The 26,365-nt window shown below is 44.6% G+C and overlaps 1 protein-coding gene across 2 annotated transcripts in view; it reads left to right on the top strand.

Moving 5' to 3' along the window:
* Positions 1-26,365, top strand: part of ITGA2B (integrin subunit alpha 2b) — an 80,213-nt gene that overhangs the window by 11,954 nt on the left and 41,894 nt on the right. Inside the window, exons 2-11 of one of the 2 annotated variants that reach the window (XM_061588230.1) lie at positions 779-909; positions 5,451-5,548; positions 6,072-6,237; positions 15,514-15,563; positions 17,612-17,657; positions 18,515-18,646; positions 21,543-21,590; positions 22,643-22,686; positions 23,561-23,620; positions 24,766-24,818. In XM_061588230.1, coding sequence (XP_061444214.1) covers positions 779-909; positions 5,451-5,548; positions 6,072-6,237; positions 15,514-15,563; positions 17,612-17,657; positions 18,515-18,646; positions 21,543-21,590; positions 22,643-22,686; positions 23,561-23,620; positions 24,766-24,818 — 828 coding nt within the window. Of the gene's footprint in view, positions 1-778; positions 910-5,450; positions 5,549-6,071; positions 6,238-15,357; positions 15,404-15,513; positions 15,564-17,611; positions 17,658-18,514; positions 18,647-21,542; positions 21,591-22,642; positions 22,687-23,560; positions 23,621-24,765; positions 24,819-26,365 lie in introns of those variants that run through there. The other variant, XM_061588231.1, reaches the window with a different exon arrangement.

Raw genomic sequence — 26,365 nt, 5'->3', positions numbered from 1 at the left:
CCCCCCCGAAATCTCAGGGTTTGAGATGCTTCTGACCTGGCAAACCTACTGAGAATATGTTGCTACCAGGGAGATGTTTTGAGCATACACATCAGATACTAATGAAGGGAGTTGGAGGGAGCAGGAAGAGAGTGGGGATTTTGGGTAAACTTCTTTTGGCACAGTTGGGAGGAGAGCCTGGCTGGGAGTCCAGAGTCTGTGAGTTCAAATCCCCGCTTGTGTCTCCTGGGTGTCAAGGGCCAGCTAAAGATCACCCCCACAGTGAGTGGCTCAGGGGTTACATGCCCTGCCACCTGTGCAGCCGTGGGCAAGCTGCATAGTCCCAAGGAGCCCAGTTGCCCCCCAGCTGGCAGTTGTGGACAAGGAAGGGGCTGGCTTGTGCAGCTGTGGCAAGCTGAGCAGGCCCTAGCCAGCTGGGGAGGACTAGCCTCAGAGGGAGGCAATGGTAACCCCCCTCTGAATACTGCTTACCATGAAAACCCTGTTCATAGGGTCGCCATAAGTCAGGATCGACTTGAAGGCAGTCCATTTCCATTTTCTTTTGGAAGGATTTTGTTTGAAAAGTGTTCTATACATTTTTAAAAATGAATAAATAAATGTTCTGTGATGAGACTCATCTTTTTCTTCAGAACTATTTGAACGATTAATGAATGCACAAAACTTTATCCTACCTCTAAAAAAATAAAAATAAAATCCATCCAGATGTGTGGACCTATATGGCCAATTGTGGAGCATGGAGTAGTCTACAGATGGATACTGAGCTTTCTTTTCCTCTTAGAATGAATGTGATTGTGGGGGCCCCACAGGCCAACACTTCCCAGCCTGATGTGATGGAGGCAGGATCTGTCTATCTGTGCCCCTGGGTACCTAATGGTGGCAACTGTACCCCCATTGTGTTTGATACCAAAGGTAAGTGATCTTCCATGAATTTCCACTCACTTTAGGGTGTGACAGGCAGTGAAGGGCAGCCTTGTTGCTGGCATCATTAATGCTTAACAGGACACGAGCATGCACATGCCTCTCCCAATATCACAAGGAAGCCTTGTGGTACAATCCAGTTCTACATGTGTGTGGATGTGGCTAATATCTGCAACTGTGATCCCAGTTTGAAGTGGGGCAAGTAGGACTTGTGATCACAGAAGTAGGCAATACTGGCATGTACAGGGGTCATGTACACGGCCAATTCACATAGCCTTCACAAATCAGCAGGCAAATGGGAGCCCCAATAATGATGCATGCATGCCTATCGCATATGTATGCAGTTGCTGCCACCAGTCTGAACTGGCCCTTGTGACGTTCCCGTATATCTCTGGGATTCTACTGCCTGATACCCAATGTCTGGATCAAGAAATCCCCTCTCTCCGGACATCTGCCTCAGCCTGGGTCAGATATGGCCCAAGCTTCAGCTCTACCACCTTTCCCTCCAAAAGGGGACCACTGGTGTAGACTCTCAGTATAATTGATATAGGTGAGAATTTGTAACGCACAATGTTGTTACCAGAAGCTAGTCACTTTGGCTGATCTATATAGATAAGGTGAACTGACTAAACTGATGTTTAGTCCTATCCAATTCTGTGCTCAAGTCTACCTTTTGCATATCCTTTTTGTGTGTGTGTCCTATTGAATAGGACCCTGATTTGGTAGCACACATGACAAATTGACACATAGAATTTTAAAACAAACAAATAAACTTTATTATTTACAAGATGTTAAATGTTAATTATTGATTAACATGTTGTTGTCCCTACTCTGCCTACCTATCCTACCTCTCTAACCACAATAAAATCTCCCTCAACACCCCAGTCCATCTACCTAGATGTTCACTTCACAATCTCTAAACCTACAAGTCAAATCCTATCTAACTCCACTTGTCAAAACCAACCACTTTTCACTTTCAGAAACCATTTGGAACTCCCACTCACACACCCCTCACACATGTCAGCCATACATCATCCACACCTCCTAGCATTCCATTCTCTTTCTTACCTTAATAACATTTCATAACAATTTCAAACATATAAACAAGTGTGATTTCGTTACAGCCCTACAAGATCCACTTGTGTATGTAAATTGCTGCTAAAATGTATACAAGAATAAAATGCAACTTTACTCTTACAGCAAGTATGAACATACAATAAGAATGAAATTTCTAAAATACAATTATTATGATCTCAATTATCCAGAATTATGCCTTAACATCAAGCTGATATGATAAACAATGAATGGATTTATGCTTGAGACAAAATGCCTTTCGACCTCAAAAGGGGTCTTCCTCAATGGTCAATGAATTTGTAACTCACAACGTTGTCACCAAATGTTAGTCACTTTGGCTGATCTATATAGATAAGGTGAACTGATCCGAGGTGCTGGAGGTGGTCTCGGCTGTACGGGCATTGTCCCCAGAGCTGTTAGTGCTGGGTGACTTTAACGTGCATGCCGAGGCCACTCTCATAGGAGCCCCTCGGGATTTCCTGGAAACCATGGCTTCCTGGGAACTGTACCTAAGTAATACTGGGCCCACCCATGTAGCCGGTCATGCTCTCGACCTAGTATTTGTCCTGGGAGAGGAGAGCAGTGGTCTGAAGTTGGGAGTGATTCACGCCACTCCTGTGTCATGGTCAGACCACTACCTGGTAAATATGGACTTCTCATTGCCATGCCCTCTCCGCAGGGGTGAAGGACCTATTAAAATGGTCCGCCCCAGACACCTGATGGATCCGGATGGATTCCTGACTGCGCTTGGGGAATTGGAACCTGCTGAAGGTCGCCCGGTCGAAACCCTGGTGAAGGAGTGGAACGTGGGGATCACCAGGGCATTAGACTGGGTGGCTCCGAAACGTCCTCTCCCCCTGAATAGAACTCAGCTAGCACCATGGTATACACCGCGGTTGCAAAGTCTGAGACAGGAGGTGAGACGACTAGAGCGCCGGTGGCAGAAATCCTGCTCCGAAGATGTCCGGACACAGGTTAGAGCAGCAGTAGCTGCCTACCAAGTGGCAATAAAGGTAGGAAAGAAGGCTTTCTTTGCTGCCTCTATTGCGTCTGCGGAGTGCTGTCCCAGGAGGCTGTTCCAGGTGGTCCGAAGCCTGGTCGGTCCAGTTGCTCGGGAACCCTTGGAACAGTCAAAGGCCTCCTGTGACTTATTAGCAAAACACTTCGCTGATAAAATCGAACACTTACGGAGCTCGATCCCATGCGCCGTGGATACAGTGGATGAACCAGAGTTGGCCAGTTGCATGCCTGTAAATTGGGATCGGTTTTGGCTTCTCCCTTCTGAGGAAGTGGACAAGGTGCTTTCATCTGTGAAGCCAACCACTTGTCTTACTGATCCTTGCCCTTCGTGGCTCCTTGTGAGCTGCAGAGAGAAATTGGGCGAGGGGATCAAAGCGGTGGTAAACGCATCCTTGAAAGAGGGTGTGATGCCATCAGCCTTCAAGGAGGCAATTGTAAAGCCCATCTTAAAGAAGCCCTCCTTGGATCCCCAAGTGTTCAATAACTTCCGCCCAATTTCGAATCTACCATTTCTGGGCAAGGTCATTGAGCGAGTGGTGGCCAACCAGTTGTCAGCACACTTGGATGAAACAGATTATTTGGATCCATACCAATCGGGTTTCAGGACTGGTCACGGAACTGAAACAGCCTTGGTCGCTCTGGTAGATGATTTGAGGAGGGCATTAGATAGGGGAGAATCCACCTTTCTTGTCCTCCTCGATCTCTCAGCGGCTTTTGATACTGTCGACCACAGTATCCTTCTACTTCGCCTGGAGGGATTGGGAATTGGAGGCACTGTATTACAGTGGTTCCATTCCTTTCTCTCCGACAGGTACCAACAGGTAGCGTTGGGGGAGGAGGTATCAGACCCTTGGCCTCTCAATTGTGGTGTGCCACAGGGCTCTATCCTCTCTCCCATGCTATTTAACATCTATATGAAGCCGCTGGGGGCAATCATCAGGAGATTTGGGCTGCAGTGTCATCAATATGCGGATGACACTCAGCTCTATCTCTCGTTTAAATCTTCACCAGAGTTGGCTGTGGAGACCTTGTCCAAGTGCCTGGAATCTGTGAGTGGATGGATGGGAAGGAACAAGCTGAAGTTGAACCCTGATAAGACCGAGGTACTACTTGTGGGAGACAAGAGAAGGTTGGGCGATATTGACCTGAAGTTCAATGGAGTGAGTCTACCCCTAAAGGACCAGGTCCGCAGCCTTGGGGTTGTGCTTGATTCCAGGCTGTCCATGGAGGCTCAGATTTTGGCAGTGAGCCGGGCAGCCTGGTACCAACTACACCTCATACGAAGGCTGCAACCCTACCTTCCTGTTCATCAGCTCCCACTAGTGGTACATGCCCTGGTCACCTCTCGTTTGGACTACTGTAATGCGCTCTACGTGGGGTTACCCTTGAAAATGGTCCGGAAATTACAACTGATACAAAATGCGGCGGCTCGACTACTTACGAATAGTCGCCGCCGAGATCACATCACACCAGTGTTGTTCGATCTACACTGGCTTCCAGTTGTTTTCCGAGCCCAATTCAAGGTGTTGGTATTGACCTTTAAATCCCTACACGGTTTCGGCCCTGTTTATCTCATGGAGCGCCTTCAACGCCACCAATTATGCCGCCCGACAAGATCGGCCACACAGGGCCTTCTCTCAATCCCGCCAACAAAAACAGCCAGATTGGCGGGTACAAGAGAGAGGGCATTCTCAGTGGCGGCCCCCACTCTTTGGAACTCCCTCCCACAAGATCCCACAAGATCTCCGGCATGCCTCTTCCCTAAATGTATTTCGGAAAGCCTTAAAGACCTGGCTCTTCCAACAGGCCTTCGGGGTATCCGGGGAGGGTTAATTGTTATAACTGTAATGCCTCCTGCCCAGTTTTAATATTGTTGTTGCAGATGTATTGTTTTTATATTGTATCACTGTATTTTATCAATTGTATCTTAACGATTTTGTAAGTCGCCTAGAGTGGCCATTGGCCAGATAGGCGACAAAGAAATTAAATTTATTATTATTATTATTATCATCATCATGTTTGGTCCTACCCAGTTCTGTGCTCAAGTCTACCTTTTGCATATTATTTTTTGTGTGTGTCCTACAAGATACACTCCACAAGGAAATGAAAGTAGGTTCAGGGGAAGCCAAGTGAGGTTTGTGCATGGGGAAATCAGGGATTGAGGATAAGATTCCAGCCTGTACATGTGTACTGAGAGGAAGCAGTTATAGGAAATGGAGGCATTCCTATAGGAGGATAGACAGGCTCTGGACTGAGTCATGTTCTGAAATAGACCTGGAAGAAAGGTGAGCTGTTTTGGAATAGCTATCTGGTGTGAGGTGGGGAATGAGTTAATGGTATCCAGCCTGTATGTACAAACCTAAAGAAGATAATTTGTGGGTTTGTAGCTTCTGTCTTTGTATCTTACTCATCTCTTCCTTCTTCTATACCATCACCAGGTGATCAGGTAGAGCAGCGTGGCTATATGAAAGTGGCAACCTACAAGTCCCATCAGTGGTTTGGAGCATCGTTGAGCACCTGGAAAGAGACCATCTTGGTGGGTACCAGAAACTGACCATCTCCAAAAAGCTAAGAGGTAGAGGGGAAAATTAAATTAACATCCCTGCAAACAAATCAGAATGATTGCTCAAGAAAGAGTGGACGTTGTATAGCCTCCCCACAAATGTAGTGCAGATATATCAGGACGAATGCTCAATAAATGGGTTGCCTGGAAGTAATCTAGACTTTCAATAGAAATACAATCCATTTCACCATAGTGGGGGAGACTCTGACCAGGCGGCTTGCTATGTGTCTGCTCAGTCTGCTGTCCAGGTGTTACGTGTTGATGGGCAACTTCAAGGCCCCTCCTGCTCTCCCTTTTTATGGTCCTTTATCTTTAAACAGGACAGCCTTCAAAGGACCCCTTCACATACAGGACTGTCTTTTGCTAGTCCTTCAAATAGAAGACTCTGCAAAGTGGGATGAAGGGGCACCCCATCTGCCACAATTACCAGATGGCATCTCCTGGAGGCTGTGGTTGTTAATGACACAACATCCCTCTTCATTTGTCACTCTACCAGGCCTGTGCCCCTCTGCAACACTGGAATGCCTTTGACAACAAAGAGGAGGCCACAAAGACCCCTGTGGGCAGTTGTTTCTTAGCCACAGAAGACCTGAAGCACATAATTGAATACTCACCATGTCGTCAAATCCAAATGCAACCAGTTTACAAGGCAACCTCATATGGTGAGTGCAATATTCATATGGTGGGTAAACATGGAACGGTGAAAACTCCAGGCCTGAAGGAAGTGTTATGCCCACACCCTTTACCTTTTAATGAATTACTCACTTGTTTTGCTTTTCAGAGCACGTTGGTCTGCTGAGGTTCCCTGTCAGGTTCATATGAATTGGTTCTGATTGGTTTACCACAAGTACTTGCATTCTTGATCACAAAGAAGCAGTGTGGATGGTCTCCACACAAGCCATGTTGGTGACAGCAATATATTCACATTCTGAAAGAAAGATGCTTGGGTTCAATATTAATGAAAAACCACATGATATGGAAATTCTGCCCCCTATTTGCATATATTTACAAGGGATATGCTTGTGGTTACTCAGAGATGGGGAAAAGGTGGTCTGTTAAATGTTCCAGGGCACCACCCTATTTTTATGGCACTGATTCTTAAACGGTGAGGAAGTTGGCCCATGGTGGTGGTAGGCATGGGATTCCTGAAGTGAGAGGCTCAATATCTGAGAAAGTGAAGGATAGGATCCTTAGGCAGATGGGATGATGTCCTAATATCAGAACCTGATTTGGGAAGAAAATCTATGTTTCCCTGCACATGTTTGTAGAGGAGACTCAGATATGTTTTGGTCTGTTTCTCTTCTAATGCCAGTGCTGGATAGGTGCCTTGATGTACCCATGTTTGCATATGGTAGCATTAGGCTACATGTGTAGACCAAAGGGTCTCTTTCAGACATTCAAATGAATGCACTTAAGGGCAGCCCAGAATCAGTGATGGCAGGATCCAGACCTACACATCTTGATTTTAAGGTGTGACAAGAACTCCCCATGTATGTAAATGGGAACCTTGCTTTAAATGTATGGAAGGAGCTCCCTACTTGTGCAGGTGTATAGAAGACCTTCAAACAAATGTGTGCAGGTCAGACAGTGGTTAGGACAGAATCAATGGAGGCTGGTAGCTCTGATGTCAGTGGAGCAGTGAATCTGTGCTGGGTTTTAGTGAAAACCTTTAAGGACCTGTCCAAGGTGTTGAAACGACCTTGGACAACTCCTTGGAAGTTTGGACTAAAACCTGGCATGGATTCATTGCACCATTGACATAAGAGCTACCAGCCTCCACTGGACAGAGCTTATCACCACAACCCCCTCTCCATGCATTAATTTGAATGTTTGAAAGGGGTTTATGTGTGAGAATCTCTGCATGGTTTCTGGTGCAACAGCTGGCTGGTGTTGAGTTTGGGGGTGGGGGGAGAAAGTAGGCTAAACTTGGAGGAAAGGGACTTCCAGATGCACAAGAGAAAAATCAGATTGAGCTTGTCAGGCTTTGAACAGAGCTCCTCCTCAGGCACTATGGGCATAAACAATATTATATAGCCACATGAGTGGCTATATACTATAGTCAGTATGGATTTTTTGCATTTCATAATGTTAAATTGAAAATATCCCTCCATACCATTCTGATGCTTCCCATAAGCTCATTTGAAAACAAAACTTTACAGAACATATCATCCTGAACTCAGAAACACTTGCTTAACAACCCTCTAAATTTTCATGGTGATACACAAAACAGTCAAAGAGAATTGAGAGTTCAAAGTGCAAAAAAAGAGAGAAAAAACAGACCCCTGTTGGACTTCTTTCTGACAGTTCTCATAATTTGTTGAAATTCATTAAAAATCAGCCATGTTCACAGAGTACCTGTAATCCTATTACTGGCCTTGCCCCATACTCTGACCTTCATCTTTTGCAGTTTAAAAGTTAAAAAAATGCCTGGCTGATTTGTAATTAATTTAAGAAATTTAGCATTGAACTCAATGATAAGGCCAGGCTTACTCAGTAAGAACCAACTGTTAGTGTTCTAAAAGCCAGACTCACAGCTGCTGGACTTGCCTAATCAGGGGGCCGCACCCACACCAGACCTTTATTTCACTTTAGACAGTCATGGCTTCCCCCAAAAAATCCTGGGAAGTGTAGTTTGTGAAGGGTGCTAAGAGGAGACTCCAATTTCCCTGACAGAGCTCTAGTGGCCAGACTGGTTTAACAGTCTCTGATTGAACCGCTGTAAGGAGAACAGGGCATCTCCTAACAACTCTCAGCACCCTTCACTAACTACACTTCCCAAGATTCTTTGAGAGAAACCATGACTGACTAAAGTGAAATAAAGGTCTGGCGTGGATGTGGCCAGGGACAGTTTTGGTTTAAATTTGGATGAGAGGCTACATGTGCCTGCTGTAGAATAAAAAGGTGTGAGAAACCCTGAAGAAAAATGATACTGTTCACAATGTTTTCCTTTTGGAAAGGAAAGGGGCTTCCCCCCTGCTCAGTTCCCACCCACCCAATCTCCTCTCCTCCCCCTCCCCTCTCCTTCCTCCCTCTCCCTCTCCTTCCTCCCTCTCCCTCCCCTTCCTGCCTCTCCCCAGGTCAGTTTCACCTATGCTAAGCATGATTGCACAGGAGTAAATCCCACTGAACTCAAAAAGCATGCAAATGATCAAACCTGCCCGTCTCTTGTCCTCCCTCCTATCTCCTCCCTCTTTCTTCTTGCCTTTCCCTCCCCCATCCCCTTCTTCCATCTCCTCCTCCTTCCCCTCCCCTATCCTAAGCATGATTGCACATGAGTAAATCCCATTGAACTCAATAAGCATGCAAATGATCAAACCTGCCCTCCCCTCCTCCTCCTCCCTCCCATTACCTCCCCCTTGCCCCTTCCCTCCCCCTTCCTTCACCCCTTCCCACTTCCCTTCCAATCCCCTCCTTCACCCTCCCCCCTTCTGCTTCCCTCTCCCCCTTCCTCCTTCCCCACGGTCAGTTTTACCTATCCTAAGCATGATTGCATGGGAGTAAATCCCACTGAACTTAATAAACATGCAAATGATGAAACCTGCTCCCATCCCCTCCCCCCTCCCTATCCCCTGTGGTGAGTTTTAACTATCATAAGCATGATTGCAGGGGAGTAAATCCCACTGAACTCAATAAGCATGCAAATTATCAATCCATTCTCAGCAAACTTGCACAAGATCCCATTTCTTATCTCCCAGATTAAAAAGCAGAGAAATTCACTAATAGGCAAAAAAAAAACCCTTGCAGTTTAAGAACGTACCTATAGCCAACAGATATTTCTATGGAAAAAGCAGGGCAATTGGACAGCTATAGTGAATGCACCAGGGGAGCAGGAGACCTGACCTCCTCTCTGAGATATTGTACTGCCCTACAAATTTGTCAAAATTCAAACACAATTTGGGTTGGTCTTTCATAGTCCAATCCAATTCCTGTGTAGCTTGGAAGAATTTGGTAACGTGCCTCTGAGTATATGGTGAGTGGTGACAACACCTGCAATCAGCCCAAATAACAGAAACAAGACATATGCTGTACTGATCTTGTTTTTGCAGGGAGAAAGCAACAATATTAAAACAGTTTATATAGTTCAGATAGTCACTTTAAATATGTTTGATTTACTTTGCAATTTTAGTGAAGTTTCCTGTAGTAAATCATTTTATCTTGCTTCTGTTTCTGTGAATATGTGAAATACAACATCACTTTGCAACACTAAGAAAAAGCTCCAAAAACAATTGTGGAATAATGGCACTGACTGTTCCACAGAATAGTTTCCAATGGACATGAGGAGAGTCTCAGTTTGCACAACCGCCAATTTGAAACACAAAAGGCTGTCTTCACCATCATATGACACTTACCAATAAAAAGTCTTTGAAATTAATAAAAATAAATTTGACACAGATTTCTAGGATGACTAATGAGAGAAATATAATTTTCTAGGTTAGATTTTCTGTAGAAACAGTAGTAACACAGAAAATAAGCAAAGAACACCAACAAACATACAAAAATAATTCTCCATCTTTGGAGATGGCAAGTGTTGCCAGCACTCACCATATGCTCAGAGACACATGTTACCAAATTCTTCCAAGCTACACAGCAAGTGGATTGGACTGTGAAAGACCAACCCAAATTGTGTTTGAATTTTGACAAATTTGTAGGGCAGTACAATATCTCAGAGAGGAGGTCAGGTCTCCTGCTCCCCTGGTGCATTCACTATAGCTGCCCAATTGCCTTGCTTTTTAAAGTTTCGTAGAAATATCTATTGGCTATAGGTACGTTCTTGAACTGCAAGGTTTTTTGCCTATTAGTGAATTTGTGCAAATTCTAATAATAAAACAAATAAACTAAACTTAAAATGTCACTAATGTAATTTTTATCAATGGCAAAAAAGTGATGAAAAAGGATAGCCAGATCATTTATCATTTTGAGATGAAATGTTTATAATACCAAAGCATGAATATGTAGAAGTTCAAAAATACATGTATGTAACCAATTGCAATAAATGAAAAGCTTGTATGGGAGAAGGTGATCTGTAGGTATCCCTGTCCTTAGCCAGGTAGGGCTATAAAGGTGAATGGGATAAGGTGACCTGGTATCTGTTTAAGGCAGGGGTAGGGAGCCTGTGGCCATCCAGATGTTGCTGGACTACAGCTCCCATTATCCCTATCCATTAGCTCCATGCTGGCTGGGGCTGATGGGAGTTGTAGTTTAAAAAAGTAACTTTTCCAAGCTCTGCTCCAGCTTGCACACAGACCACCCGATGGTAACCTCCTGCACCTTCCTCCTCCCATACATTGCAACTATTAAGCACCCTTTTCACCTTCCACCCAGTTATGAAGCCACCATCCCTTCCTATTCTGCAGCCCCCATTGCACACATACCCATGATGTTACTGTATCTTTAAGAATCTTAATAGTTCAGTTAGAGGTTAGATTCAGATGATGAATGTTGTACATATATGGGTGTTTCCAGGTTAATAAAAAAACACTGTTCTAAATTACTACTTTGAATCTGGGTAGGGAGCCTGTGGCCCTCCAGACGTTGCTGGAATATGGCTCCCAGTTGTTGGATGTTGTATCTGGCGCAAGCAGATGCCCAGGATGCAGAACAATATAGTGACAGGCTAGATGCCAGTTGAAGCAATGAGCCGGACAAGCAATAAGTTTTAAGAGTCACTTTACTGACAATATATCACAAGCTCTCTCTGTACAAACTCCTCGACCCCCACACTCATAAGTGTCTGCTGGCCCTCTATATAGATAAGGCCAGCTGCCCGAGCCTAGGTTGCTTAGCAACGTGTCCTTGAAGATGGCTCGAGCTCTGCCAACTTTCGCTGCTAAGTCACGTAGCTCACTTGTGGAAATTTAACCTCTGCTTTCTCGGTTTAATAGCCAACAATCCCCCACCTTAAATTTCCACATTCAGCCAGTTACATTTCTCTTCCATTTACATGTGTTACATTTTACATGTCAGTACATTTACATCATTTGGTTTTATTCTTCTGATACATTTCCTTTTATTCCAGTTTACATCACTTTCATTTGTAATACAATTACTCCATTGCAATCTCAGCATCATTTTCATTACATTTCATTGCTCTTCATGATTTCCATCATCCCACTTTTTCCAGTCATACCTACTTGATTTATCAGTTTTGAGAACTTGTCTTCACTTAGTGGTTTTGTCATAACGTCAGCCAGCATATCAGCAGTGTTACAATAAGTTAATTCCACAAACCCTTGTTTAATCATTTCTCTGACATGGTGATATTTGATGCTGATATGCTTGGTTCTCTTGGTGTGTGCTTCTGACTGAGCTAGCTTAATGCAGGTCTGATTGTCCTCATATATTTTGATTGGTTTGTCTATGCCTTTTCCAATTTCAAACAGTAGATGGTCGAACCAGGTAAGTTCGTTACAAACCAGAGACAACGCTATATATTCAGCTTCTGAACTTGATGTTGCCACTATAGTTTGCCGCTTGCTGCACCAATCAATCACTGAATCATATAATAGAATGACAACACCAGTAGTAGACTTGCGGCTACTGGGATCGCCAGCATGATCCGCATCTACATAGCAGCACATACTCCCGTGTTTACTGTTGGACAACACTAGACCTTTACTGCTAGTACCTTGCAAATACCTCAGGACTCGTTTTATTCCTTGCCAATCTGTCTCAGTAGGCTGTTCTACTTTTCGACTTAAGATGCTAACAGCATTACAAATGTCAGGTCTTGTTACCTTAACAAGATATTGCAACTGTCCTATGATGTGTCTGTACCTAGCAGTGTTTTCACAAGCTGTCTCTGTGTTTTCTTGTTGAAATGATGTTGTCATGGGAGTCCCTACTGCCTTACATTCAGACATCCCACAATCTGCTAGTATTTGTTTTATCTTTCCTTCCTGTTTTAACACGAAACTCCCGTCTGAACCCCGTATGACCTCTGTACCTAAATAATGACTTACAGGTCCCAAACTTTTCGTTACCACATGTTGTTTCAGACTATTACGGAACTCTCTTTCGTCTTCCTCCTCATGGGACAAGTACAGGATGTCATCTACATAAACTAGGCAGTATGTGAGCCCCCCCTTTCTTTCTTTCACATACACACAGGGGTCTGCCACACAACGCTTGAAATTCATTGACTGCAGAACATCATCTAGTTTTTCGTTCCAACAGCGCGCACTCTGGCGCAGACCATACAGGGATTTCTGTAACTTGCAAACTAGACCTGGCTGTGTTTCACATCCGGGAGGCTGTTCCATATAGATTTCTTCTTTCAACTCCCCATGTAAAAACGCCGTGCCAATGTCATAGTGGCTTACATGAATGTTTTCTATGGCAGCTATTTTTAGCAAAACCCTGATTGACTCATGTTTCACCACGGGAGCGAAAACTGCATCATAGTCCGTCCCGAATTGCTGTGTAAAGCCCTTAGCTACTAGGCGTGCCCTATATCTTTGTATCTGTCCAGTACTTGACCGCTTACGTTTAAATATCCACTTACACCCTATAGCTTTCTTCCCTGGGGGCAGAGGTACTAGCGTCCATGTGCCATTATTTCGCATTGCTTCCAGCTCCTCTTTCATCGCTGCATGCCATTCATTCTGTTCGGCTATGGGTAATTGTTTTATATCCCCGAGGCTTGAGGGTTCTTTTTCCTGCTCTGTTTTATAAGCCACGACATCAGCATCAATCACTGGCGTCTGTGCTTTCACTGACTGCATCAGGTTAATCCCTATTGAACCTCTATGTGTCCTGTCTGTGTCTTTACTGAGGACTCTCAGCTGCATATAGAACAGTGACTTCTTTACTATCCCTTTCATGAATATTTTCCCCTCTCATTACATGCACTGAACCCCTTTTGAACATCACTGGGAACCCCATTTCATTGAGTTTCGACACAGCCATAATGTTACATTTGATATCAGGAACAAACAGCACATCTGTCATAATGGTATTGAAACCTGCTAATTTCACTGTACCCCTACTTTTGATAAGTTTCTTAGTCCCATCAGCCATTATTACATGATCCTCTACGTCACAAAATGTATGAAACATGGATTTATCTTTGATTATACTATTTGTTGCCCCACTGTCAATTGCCCATAAAGCTTTACAGTTATTTCCCTGCTAATTGTTAATACATTGCTTATTCTTACTAGCATAGATCACCTGTACACATGGTTTTCTTCCTCTTTCTCTTCTTCTTGCTTCACAATTCCTTTGAAGATGTTGCTTGGAACCACAAAAATAACATGCCTTTTGTCCATACAGTCTCTCTTGTGCTGCTTTGTTGTTCTGCTTTTCCACGTTGTGTTTAGACTCAGTCTTTTCCTGCTTTGTCATTTCTTGCCTCCTTTGGAATTCTTGTAAAAGTTTGCCTTCTATATAATCCATATTGAGATTTGCATCGTCCATTGCTTCCAAAGAGCTCACCAGACTATCATAACTTGAATCTAGTGAAGCTAATGTTATATACACTTTTTGCGTTTGAGAATGTTCAATTTCACGTTCTGACAACTCAGTAAACAGTCTGTTTATTTCCAACAAATGCTCTGACATGGTTGTATCTCCAGATAAGCGCATCTGATACAATCTTCTGGCAAGATATATTTTAGAACTGGCAGTCTTTCTCACATGAATATTTCTTAAAGTTTCCCAGGTTTCTTTTGCCGTTGTTGCATCACGCACGTGCAGTAATTGAGAATCATCAATAGCAAGAACAATTAACGCCTTTGCCCTCTCATCCAGCCTTCTCCAATCTGCTGGAATAGGCACCCCGGCGGGTGGGTCTTCTGCGATAGCTTTCCACAGGTCTTCTTTCACTAGAAAAGCCTGCATTCTCTGTTTCCAAGTGCCATAATTTTTCCCTGTCAGCCTTTCCAAGGGAATCCCGGCCGATAATGTAACAGACATACTTTCACTTTTCACAGTTCACCGCCTTTGTAATTAGAGCTTCTCACCTCTGTCCTTCAGTTAGTTTTTTTTCTTTCCCACGGCTCTCTCACAGCTTTCAGCTCAGCTTTCGGTTTCTCCGTCTCTCTGCTGTTTTTCCCGCTGGTCTGCAGTTCTGGCTTTTCTCTGCCGCTTTTCTGCAATCCTCCGCTCCAGGTAATCCTCAGCACCAGGTAACCATCAGCACCAGGTACCATCAGCACCAGGAAACCATCCTCTGCTACCACTTGTTGGATGTTGTATCTGGCGCAAGCAGATGCCCAGGATGCAGAACAATATAGTGACAGGCTAGATGCCAGTTGAAGCAATGAGCCGGACAAGCAATAAGTTTTAAGAGTCACTTTACTGACAATATATCACAAGCTCTCTCTGTACAAACTCCTCGACCCCCACACTCATAAGTGTCTGCTGGCCCTCTATATAGATAAGGCCAGCTGACCGAGCCTAGGTTGCTTAGCAACGTGTCCTTGAAGATGGCTCGAGCTCTGCCAACTTTCGCTGCTAAGTCACGTAGCTCACCTGTGGAAATTTAACCTCTGCTTTCTCGGTTTAATAGCCAACACCATTATCCCTGATCATTGGCCATGCTGGCTGGGGCTGATAGGACTTGGAGTCCAACAGCATCTGGAGGACCACAGGCTTCTAATCCATTCTATGGTATTGAGTTGCAAGGTTTGGTTGCCTTGATTGTCTGTTATATAAACAAGCACAATTTCTTTTGCCTTATCTTTAGCATGCTGCTTAATTTTGCCCAGTTCTTGCATTTTTACGAAAACCAATCCTTCCCTTTTCTCTCTCTCCATGCAACTCCTGATCTAATAAACCCAAAGACAAGGTACCACTGGCTGCCAGATGTTATGGATTAGCAATGAATGGGTATTGTATCCAGGCATAGTGAATTTATTTCTCCATTCTTGGTGTAAGGAATCTCCACCGCTTTCATGTAATCAATTAAGTTGCTTTCTTGTATCTTTGCCTTCCATCAGCAAACGACAAGCGCTACTGTGAAATTGGATTCAGCTCTGCCATCTCTGATGTGAGTTTTTGCTGAGGAAGAGGAGGGTGAGGAGAGGCAAACGGTGAACTATGCTATACAAATGAACAAATGAAGGCTATGCTATAAATTTGAAGTGACTGAACTAGCATTGCTTCCCCCATGGAACTCTGGGAACAAACTGTGATTCCCAGAGCGTTATGATGTTGTTAATTTATGGGGATGACATGATAATTCGAGCCAGTTGATCTTTGTAGTGCAGATATGGACAATCTGTGTTTCAGCCTTCTTATGCCACTGATAGAATTAGGAGAGGGATGTGACCAGCAGGGATGGGGAGAAATTCAGTTCAGTCCATATTTTAATGTGCACCTGCATTTTTCACACTTCCCACAACAATATGTGAAACAAAATGTACCTATCCTTCAAAATTCACACTTCTCAGAATGTTGCAATGCAGTTCTCCAACCAAAACAAAGGTGTACAAAAATTCTATCTATCTGTCTGTCTGTCTGTCTGTCTGTCTGTCTGTCTGTCTGTCTGTCTGTCTGTCTGTCTCTGTCTGTCTGTCTGTCTATCTAATCTATCTAATCTATCTAATCTATCTAATCTATCTATCTATCTATCTACCTATCTACCTATCTCTAATCTATCTAATCTATCTTGTCTGTCTGTCTGTCTGTCTGTCTGTCTGTCTGTCTGTCTGTCTGTCTATCTAATCTATCTAATCTATCTTGTCTGTCTGTCTGTCTGTCTGTCTGTCTATCTATCTAATCTTATCTAGTCTGTCTGTCTGTCTGTCTGTCTGTCTATCTATCTAATTATCTAATCTATCTATCTGTCTGTGTCTATCTAATCTATCTAATCTGTCTGTCTGTCTATCTAATCTATCTAATCTATCTAATCTATCTAATCTATCTATCTATCTATCTATCTATCTATCTATCTATCTATCTATCTATCTATCTATCTATCTATCTATCTATCTATAATCTATCTATAATCTATCTAGTCTGTCTGTCTGTCTGTCTGTCTGTCTAATCTATCTAATCTATCTACTATCTAATCTATCTAATCTATATATCTAATCTGTCTGTCTGTCTGTCTGTCTATCTAATCTATCTAGTCTGTCTGTCTGTCCGTCTGTCTATCTATCTATCTATCTATCTATCTAATCTGTCTGTCTGTCTGTCTATCTATCTAATCTATCTAGTCTGTCTGTCTGTCTGTCTATCTATCTAGTCTGTCTGTCTGTCTGTCTGGAAAACTGCATAAAATACCTATATTAGTGAAAATTAAGATACAGAAATACATAGTATGGAAATTGCTTGCAAAAATGGGTGCATTTAGCAAAATGGCATTAAAATGTTGTATTAGGAGAAATGCACACTTAAATACAGATAAATTTTCATGAGGAGTTCCCCCCCCACAAACAAAATGTCAAACTGAAGTGGAAATGTGAAGAGCTGGCCTTAAGACTGGAAACATGAGAAACAGAGAAACTGAAATTGACAGGTTTGCCCATCCCTCATGACAAGTGAAGCTGGTTTCATTAGAAGACTCAGCAATGGGCCCTCTGGATTTACATGGGGCCCTCCAGTCTTTGGTGAGCCAGGCATGTGCACCCATCTCCAGGCACAGGATTTAATTGTTTTTCAGTCAGCTACCATGTATTTAAATGGTCATGTGAATAGGTCTAGGAATGCCCTTACCACTGCGCAGCGTTCAGTTCAGCAATGCTAATTTCGTCACCACTAGAAGAGACAAGATAGCTGGGAGAGGGGGGAACCAGCTGTAAAAAGACAGCAGAGATACGTCTAGTTCCACAAATAGGTTAATTTATCAAACAAGGTGGTGGTTTTCCTTGAAGCAACCGTCTGCCAAAATGCTGGAAGCTAGTTTGCATCTCACCCAGAAGCCTTCCTTGGATGTTTACAGAAAAGCTGGCACGTAGAGGCAGATGTGTGGTTCTCTCAATGTGTGTGTGAGACTCTGGGTGGGCTGATTATTCATACGACTTCTTCTAGTTTTGTCTGCCTGTGGTATTGCGACTGTGGTGCTGACTTTGACCTCTTGTCTTCTCCCCACAGTCTGGGAGGCTGTTTCTTGGGGCTCCGGGTGGATATTACTTTGGAGGTAAGTGCCTTCCTTTGCCCCTCCTGCAGCAGGCAAAGGACCCTCTGGACTTTGCTGGATTACAGCTCCCATCATCCCTGACCGTTGGCCATGTTGGCTGGAGGTTGATAGGAGTTTATTTCTTTATTTAATTTGTATCCCGCCCTTCCTCCCATCAGGAGCCCAGGGCGGCAAACAAAGTACTAAAACACTTTGAAACGTCATAAAAACAAATCTTAAAATACATTAAAACAAAACAGCATTAAAAACATTTTAAAAAAACAACCTTAAAAAGGGTTAAAAACATTATTAAAAAACATATTAAACTATTCTGCACAGATGCAGACTGGGATAGGTCTCAACTTAAAAGGCTTGTTGAAAGAGGAAAGTTGGAAAGGAGTTGGAATCCAACAGCATCTGGAACGCCACAGGGCCCCTGCCACAGTTGTAGGCTGTAAGGTCCAGTGGAGAGGGAGCAAGCAGAGAGAGATCCATGTTTAGGCTTTGCTTGTTAGTTTGCATTCTCCACTATTAAGTAGGATCAGGCAGGTGTTACTGAGTTGATCGCTGTCCTTTTTACCACCTGGTTTGTGGGAACAGGAATGCAATTTGGTTGTCTTGCCTCTACTTTCTCACCTATACAGTGGCAACTGGTTGCTCCATGTCAGTGGGGCAGTAGAATCCACTCTGGGTTTTAGTCTGAACTTTCAGGGAGCTGTCCAAGATGCTTCAGATCCTTGAAAGCTTGGTCTAAAACCTGGAGTGGATTCCACTGCCATGCTGACATGGAGTCACCGGCCGCCACTGCACTTATGTGATCCCAGCTTTGCTGCTTCCTCTTGGACAACTAGTATGTGTGGCTTTTGTCTCTCTTCCAGGTCTGATCTATTCTGTCAATTTGTCAGCGGTCCAAGCGAGTGCTCCTCACAACCCTACCTTGTTGTGGACAGCGAGCCAGCAGCAAGTAACAAATGATTTCACGTCCTCAGATTACAACGATGGATATCTAGGTCAGCTGGGAGGCTTTTTCATCTACTCATCCTGGAGGAATCGGGGGGAAGGAGAAGAGGTGACATTCAGAAAAGGAGTTAAATAAGTTCGGGAACAGTCTAAGGAAAGGATGAGGAAGCTTTTACATCCAAGGGCCACATTCCCTTGGAGAAATCTGTTGAGGCTATGGTCTCAAGGCATATGAGGCCAGCACCCTGCTGAAGCTAAGCAGTGTCAGGTGTGGTCAGTGCCTGGATGGGAGACCACCTGGGAACCATATGTAAGCCGCCTTGGGTTTCTATCATGAAAAGAAAGGCGGGGTATAAATGTAATAAATAAATAAATTGAGGGCCACATGCTAAAAGTGGGTAAAGCACAGAGCCACCCCATTCCCCTCCACACACCCCGTGGACTCTAAGGCATCCTTTGCCAGCCTGGTGCCCTCCCAATGTTTTGGACTACAATTCCCATTAGCCCCCACCGGCAAGGTTGTGGTCTAAAACATCTGGAGGGCAGCAGGTTGATCAAAGGTGCTCTACAGGCTCAGCAAGTGGGCAAAAGCCTATGATTACCCCCTTTTGAAACGACGATTCCCTTTTCTAGACTTAGAGGCAAGAAGCAGTACCCAAGTATCTTGCACCCCAGCTACGTATCTCCTTCTCCAGTTACTGCCCCTCTTCAAGTGGTTGGGGGGAAATCATCCAGATGGGAGAGGAAACATGGTTTTTTTGGGGGGGGCAGTGTGCCTCATTTAATTTAAAAGTCTTGTGCAAAGATGCTGCACTAGTTGTGCATCGTGCTCCCCATTCTGGCTTAGCACGGTGGTTTACATCTAGCCTCTAGTTATTGTCTAGAGATGGACGAGCCTATAGGCCAGGGCTCTGTGTGTGCCCCCATAAAAGATGAACATTCTGTCCCAAGGGGAAAATAGATACATTGTGTCAATCATGCAAATTAAGCAGACTTGCATATATTAAAATTTATTTTTCCTAATTTGTTTGGCTTCTGCCACTCCTTGGGCAGGAGCACAGAGCAACCTTCTGATCTTGACCTCCAGAGATTTTACCCATGTTGCCCACACATTATCAAACCTATATTTGCAGCCATTGGAGGACATTTCCCAAAAGCAAAACCGAGACGGCCCAGCCATTAGGCAGTGTGAGGCGTCTCCCCAGGAGGCAGATGCTGGAGGGGCACTGGTGGCAGCCCCAGTTGTTCCTCCTGGCCATACCCTTCTGTTGGAGGGCAGAGCGGTCTGTGCCATGCAGCCTGTCCTGCAGCCCCCTCAGTATCCTGATGCCCGCAGGTGCAGTGGTGGACACTGCTCCATGGATAAATGGAAATGGATTGCCTTCAAGTCGATTCCAACTTATGGCGACCCTATGAACAGGGTTTTCATGGTAAGCTGTATTCAGAGGGGGTTGACCATTGCCTCCCTCTGAGGCTGAGAGGCAGTGACTGGCCCAAGGTCGCCCAGGGAACTTCATGGCTGTGTGGGGATTTGAACCCTGGTCTCCCAGGTCCTAGTCCAATGCTCTAACCACTAAGCCACACTGTCTCTCATTGCTCCACGGCTAGCCTTGAAGAAAGATTCTCACCAGCAGTCAGCTTCTGTAGGAGAAATGGTGGGGTGCCATCTTGTCCTTTGTCCCAGACTGCAAAATGTTTTGGGCCAGCCCTGGGTTCACATGACCCCACCCTTCCACGTATTGAAAGAGGATGTGGTGGGGATCTCAGGGACCCACACTCCCCCAACATCCATGCATCCAAACGTCATCAGAAGGAGTTCTGCTCATATCCTGATATATACATGTAGAACTCTTCAGTGTGAAGAGGGACCCAGATTGGGCCAAGGCCTCTCCTTATGTGGAGAAGCTCTCCAGGCATACTTTGGTATTTTGCAAGTAGAGCGCCTTTTGGCATAGGTCACTCACAGTCACACCATCCAGTGCGTGGAGTGTCAGAGAGTTGCGATGCTGGGAACGGAGAGTACTGAGCGAGCTTATGTGTGTGTTTGAATCTTTGCTAAAGATCATACTTTCCCTGCAAATTAGTCAGATAGAGACTTTAAGGTTTAAAATAAGAAATAACTACTTTATTCTGGAAGTACATGCTTGATAGGAAAGAGTCCTATATCTAGCTAACTAGCTAAGTTGGAGCTGCAAACACTGAGCCCAGTGCTTGCCCTCATGCTTTGGAGGAGAGGGAGAGACAAAGGAATATGTCTGCTCCCCTCTCAAGAGAAAGAAGAAGTAAGAAGGAGGGATGGAGTTGTGATCAACATCCTTTGCATATCAGTCTAGCAGGAAGGAAGAGACAGCAGGAGATCAAAGGACAGGTATAGCCTAGCAACCAAGAGGTCTCCTCTCTAGCTACCCTTTTAACCCCATGCAGCCTCAACCCACAAGTTGGAGTTGAACCACATATATTCCAACATGGAGGGGATTGAGTGAACCCAGCCAAAAGCAGTAAATATGAAAGCTGAGATTCTCAAGATGCTGGATTCTGCAGCCAATCCACACTCTTTGAGTATGCTTGCAAATGTGCACGAGAATTCTGAATGCCTATACAGCCCTGCTTTAAGCATCATTCTGGCTGCCGTTAAGCAGCAGGGTGTCCTGCGTTAGAGCAGTAAGAATGGAGTAAGGTGAGCCATGATGATTCTTTGCAGATGCTGTGCTGCTGACACACATAAAGAGATTCGCAGAATGAGAATCCCCTAGATTCCTTGGCTGTTAAATCTGTTTGAAACTGAATTAAATTTGCAATGCAGGATCAAGCTGTAAATGTGAGCCCATGTGATTCCTAGGGAAGACCTGGTTAGACATACTGCCATGGGGCTTAGGAAGTGGGTGCTTTGTGCCAAGGATATGCCTTTCCCCCTCACTAAATCTTCCAATCCTTCCTCCCATGCAGGGTATTCATTGGCTTTTGGGGAGTTTAATGATGACTCCAAGTCACCAGGTAAGGGAACAAGCTTATTTTTTCAGCAGCAGTTTTCTGGGGTGGGGTAGAGCGGAGCAAAAAATAACCTCCTGAAATTCTCCATTGTCATGGATGGCAAAATGGGGGTGGGGGACACATGTTGCCATATATTCCTCCTGGGGAGAGGAAATTCCCCAGTAGTTTCTTGGAGATGGGGCTCACCATTAGCAGTGGCACAACTACTTTATTATTTGTTTGCTTGTTTGTTTATTATTTGATTTATATCCCACCCTTCCTTCCAGTAGGAGCCCAGAGCGGCTTTTTTCCTAATTCCCTTCCCCGCTCCCCTCCAAAAAAAGTCTGGAAATGGCAACTGTGCTGGTATCCTCAACATCCTAGCATTGTTTGGGACATTGCAGGGGAAAGCTGACAGCTGCCATTTAAAAAATGATGGGAAATCCTTTGATATTCAGCAAAATTGCCCTCTTTTTCAACAGGGGGAGTGGGGTGATGCAAAAAAGAAAATTCTCATAACTTTTATCAGGAAAATTTCTTTTGAGAAACTTTAGTTGAGCTTTAGGATCAACAGGGGTACCGCAGGTAGGTTTTGCTGTTTTGGCTGTTTAGCTAAGCCTTGCTTTGCTAAACGTAAGCTGTTGGATCTCTCTCCCTTTTTCCTTTTTTGCCAGGAATTTAAATTGTAACTTAATTATGGACTGACTTTGTCATTTTAGTCCACTCAGTGCTTCCCTGCCCCAGTCCTCCCATCTATAAAATGGGAATTATAATAGTAACATATTTTGCAGGGCTGCTGTAAGGACCAATAGCAGGAGAAGCTGATGTTTTTACCCACCTGAGGCGTGGTGGTGGTTGGGAGACATGGGCTTCCCGTCTCTTTTTTTAACTTGATCAATATGGTTTATGATGGGTTTATCCCCTCACTGCCATAGTGCCTTAAACTAAGACAATCCCTGCTGAGTCTCTGGTAGTTCAGTCTGCAGGAGGGTTCAACATGAATCTCAAGTCTGGAGTGCTGAGAAATCAGCCTGCTGGGTGCTTCACAACCTCTGAGATGAGTCTTCTGTTTGCAGAGTGTGTGGTGGGCGTTCCTAACAAGAGCCTAACAAAAGGAGTGGTGAGTACAAGTTGTGTGCAGGAGCCCTATGGAAAGAGGTGTGGGAGGGCACATCTCTGGTCTGACTCTTGCACATCTAGGAAGGGTGCATGCTATGTCAAATTTCTATCATAAAAGGTGCAGGGGCTCAAGCCTGCATGCTTGTGTCATGCCCTTCATCTAATCGCAAACAAATGGGCATTGGTTGTGTAGGGGGGCACTCTCTGCACATGCTTGGAGGTATCTTTTTTACTAGTTTGCATGCTTTAGAGCTGGGCCTTGGCATTGGTTTCTAGCTTGAGCAGTGGCACAGATTATGCCTACAGTCTTTGCATGCTCAGAGGCACCCCTGACTTTATTGCTGTTTCATTGTACATTCTAGGGTTGAGAGCAGTGGCACATAGCAACAACTTCTGGGAATGGGGCAGGGTTAAGCCATAGCTAAATATAAGCCCTGTAATAGGTGCAGAGCCAGTCCATAATTATTTCATAGATCGCCTTGCACTGAAAGCAGGTTCTGTGTCATTGGAAGGAGTATGGTACAATGGGGTAGAATGGGCTTGCTGCTATCTTGATGCCTTGTTGAGGTTGGGCTTGTGGGTGGCACTGTGGGGGACCTCCTGTGGGCACTCTTGGCAGTGGAGGAAGGTGGTTGCTTTATATCTCTTGAGAAATAGGAGGAGTGGGGCTCATTAACACAGGGGAACACCCTTAAATGGTGGCGGCTAGCAGCCCCATGTCAGTGGAGCACTGGAATCCTCTCCAGGTTTTAGTATGAACTTTCAAGGAACTGTCGTAGGTGCTTCAGTAGATTCCACTCCCCCACTGAAATGGAGCCACCAGCCACCACTGCTCGTAAATCTCTCTAACTCTCTTTCCCTGTTCCCTATGCTAGGTGGAAATTCGCACCTCCAAGTATTACTTCCATGTTCTGTGGACCCTCCCCAGTGAACAGGTAACAAAGCCTTGAGACCCATGGTTCTCTCCACGCCTGCTTCTCCCCCTACATTCTTTTCCAGCCAGACACAATACCAAAGGAGTGGAGAGAGCTGGGCCATCTAGATAATATTTTCCTTGATATTTTCATGCTCAAGAACTAGTTCTGGATCCACCCGTAGGCAAGACGCCCTCATTTTGGTGGTGGCTAGGAGTCCTTTTGCTCGGCTGAGGCTGGTGCACCAACTACACCTGTTCCTAGACCTGTCCCATCTGGCCATGCTGACACATCCCTTAGTTACATCATCTTTGGATGACTGCAACAGGCTCTGCATGGGGCTTCCTTTTGAAAACTGCTTCCGAGGTCTGTGATGCTGCAACCAGGTTGTTGACCAGGGCCCAGAAGGGGTCCATGTGGTGGGGCAGAGTGACTCTCCTGATGCTGGCGTTGCTGCAGTCTATCTGGACAGTGCAGGGGCAGTATGGTATGGTGATGAGGTCAGGGCCAGCCAGGTGCACCAACGAACCATTATATTGGAGGTGGTGGCCCACTGATGTAACTGTGGAGCCCCGACCTTACTGCCACCACATCCACGTAAGCAGCAGAAGCACCAGCCTTGGGAGGACAGCTCCCTCCACCCCAACCCACATGCTGCCACTGCCAGTGTCAGTTATAGGCAGCAGGTGTCCCCCATGTTACAACAGCTATACCTGCTGCTGGTCCATTTCCAGGCACAATTCAAGTGCTGGTTATGACCAACAAAGTGCTCAGTGGCATGGGACCAGGCCACCTGAAGGCTACCTGCTCCCACATAAGCCTGCCCAGGTGTTGAGATCTTCTCTATTACCCGTCAACATCTGGTGTGCATTTGGCAGGAAGCCGAGAAATGGACAGACTTTGGGACACCCTACTGAGAGAGGCTCATCCAGCCCTCTTGTTCATCTGTTATTTTGTAACTGAATTCTGTTTTGAACTGGCTGCCTTTTTCTTTTCTTTTTTCCCTTGTTATCTGCACTTATTTGATTTTAATATGGTTCCATTACAGTATTGCTTATGTGGATTGGTTATTTTCTATTCTTGCTTTTACTGCTGCCTTAGGAATTTGGTTTTTTAAGTGGAATGGTGGGAGATGCATGATGCTCTTAACTTCTTACATCTTGCAGGTGGCATCTTATTTTGGGCACACAGTTGCAGTTGCTGATGTCAATGGAGATGGGTAAGGCCGAGGAAGGGTGTGCTGCCTCTGACATTTGATTTGGATCTGTTGCAGCTCTGCGGGAGGGTGAACAAAGAGTAGCTCTGTCTTCCCCCTGCCACAAATATAGCTTCAGGTTACAGACCTTGTCCACCTGTTCTGTTTGCAAACAGCAGAGAGTGTTATGTAAGTACACAAAGGATGGGATCTCCAGCAGGAGTGGGTGAAAGTACATCAGGGTAGATGGTGGGACAAGGAACTACAAACAGCAAAGGGTACAGAATGTGGCAAACCCTCACATAATTTCTGGCCAGATCTGAATCCTAGTACTATGCTAAAATTATGAGCCAGAACACTGGGAGGGATTTAGATACTTTAGGATACAGATCAGCTGGTGGTTCCTGAAATCTGGGCCTGAAAGCAGTAGCATGTGATCTGCCCCATATGCTGAAGAAGAGGTAAGAGTGGGTCTCTCTCTCTCTCTCTCCCTCTCTCTCCCTCTCTCTCTCCCTCTCCCTCTCCCTCACACACACACACACACACACACACAACACACACACACACAAACCTCTGAAATGGCCATTCAGTAAAATTCTTGCTGATCACAATTTTAGAATTATTCAGGAGCATGCATTCTCTCTACTGAGTCCTCTGTCAAATAGTGTTGTGTTAATCTAGAAGCCTGCATATTTCTTGTCAAGGAATATTAATTGAAGGACAGTGGCTTTACCTGTGTTTCATCTGCTTTCTCCTACAAGACATTCAGATCCACATTTTTGGCATCTGCTGCCATCTGTTGTCAAATGGCTGCTACTGCAACCTTGGCAAAATGAACACTGGTTTTATGCTAAGGGTCAAATTAGACATTACTTTAATCCCATGCTTGAGATTCCCCACATCCTTTCTCTTTTTAAACCCCAAACAGCCATGGGAGCCTCTGATCTGGATCATGATGATGGTACAGTGGGAGGGGGGTAACCCTTCCCTTCATTTTCCCCACTAAATATACCCTCCCCCCCAAACAAACCCCTTCTATCTTCTATTAGCAGCTTCAGGCACAAACAGGGAAGTCATTTTCAACTTGAAAGCTATGGGAAAGCCTTTATGTGTGAAATTATTTACCCTTGATCACGTAAGTCAACTCACTCCCCTTTGTGAATGTACTGTATCCTTTTTCTGTAGCATGCTTTTGATCATTCATTGGTTATTGCTCCCATGTTTTTTCCTTAGTGTTTTGTTTTTTTGTATTATTCTTGAAGAAAAGAAAAGTCAAATAAAAATTTATTTTTTTAAAAAAGGCTGTGGGAAAGGATTCACTGAACTTCCCACTGGTGCGGTCCTGATCCAGGTTGCACAAACTCTTATCCTTTGCCTGCTTCTGGTTGACATCACTCACTGCTTTTTTAAAAAAATCATCTACTAAGATATGGACAAAAGCCCCCAAAAGAACAAAAGCTCTGCACAGTGTTTTTTTTTTTTTTAAATACACCCTGCAAACTTTATTCTAATATGGATTATGAGGGGTTATTGTTGTTTCCAATTTTGCTATTGTTCAGCAGCCCCCTAAC

This window comes from Rhineura floridana, chromosome 11 (genome assembly GCF_030035675.1).
Source record: "Rhineura floridana isolate rRhiFlo1 chromosome 11, rRhiFlo1.hap2, whole genome shotgun sequence".
Classification (NCBI taxonomy): Eukaryota; Metazoa; Chordata; class Lepidosauria; order Squamata; family Rhineuridae; genus Rhineura; species Rhineura floridana.
The sequence above is the reverse complement of the archived record's forward strand: the minus strand, read 5'-3'. Positions and strand labels throughout refer to the sequence as shown.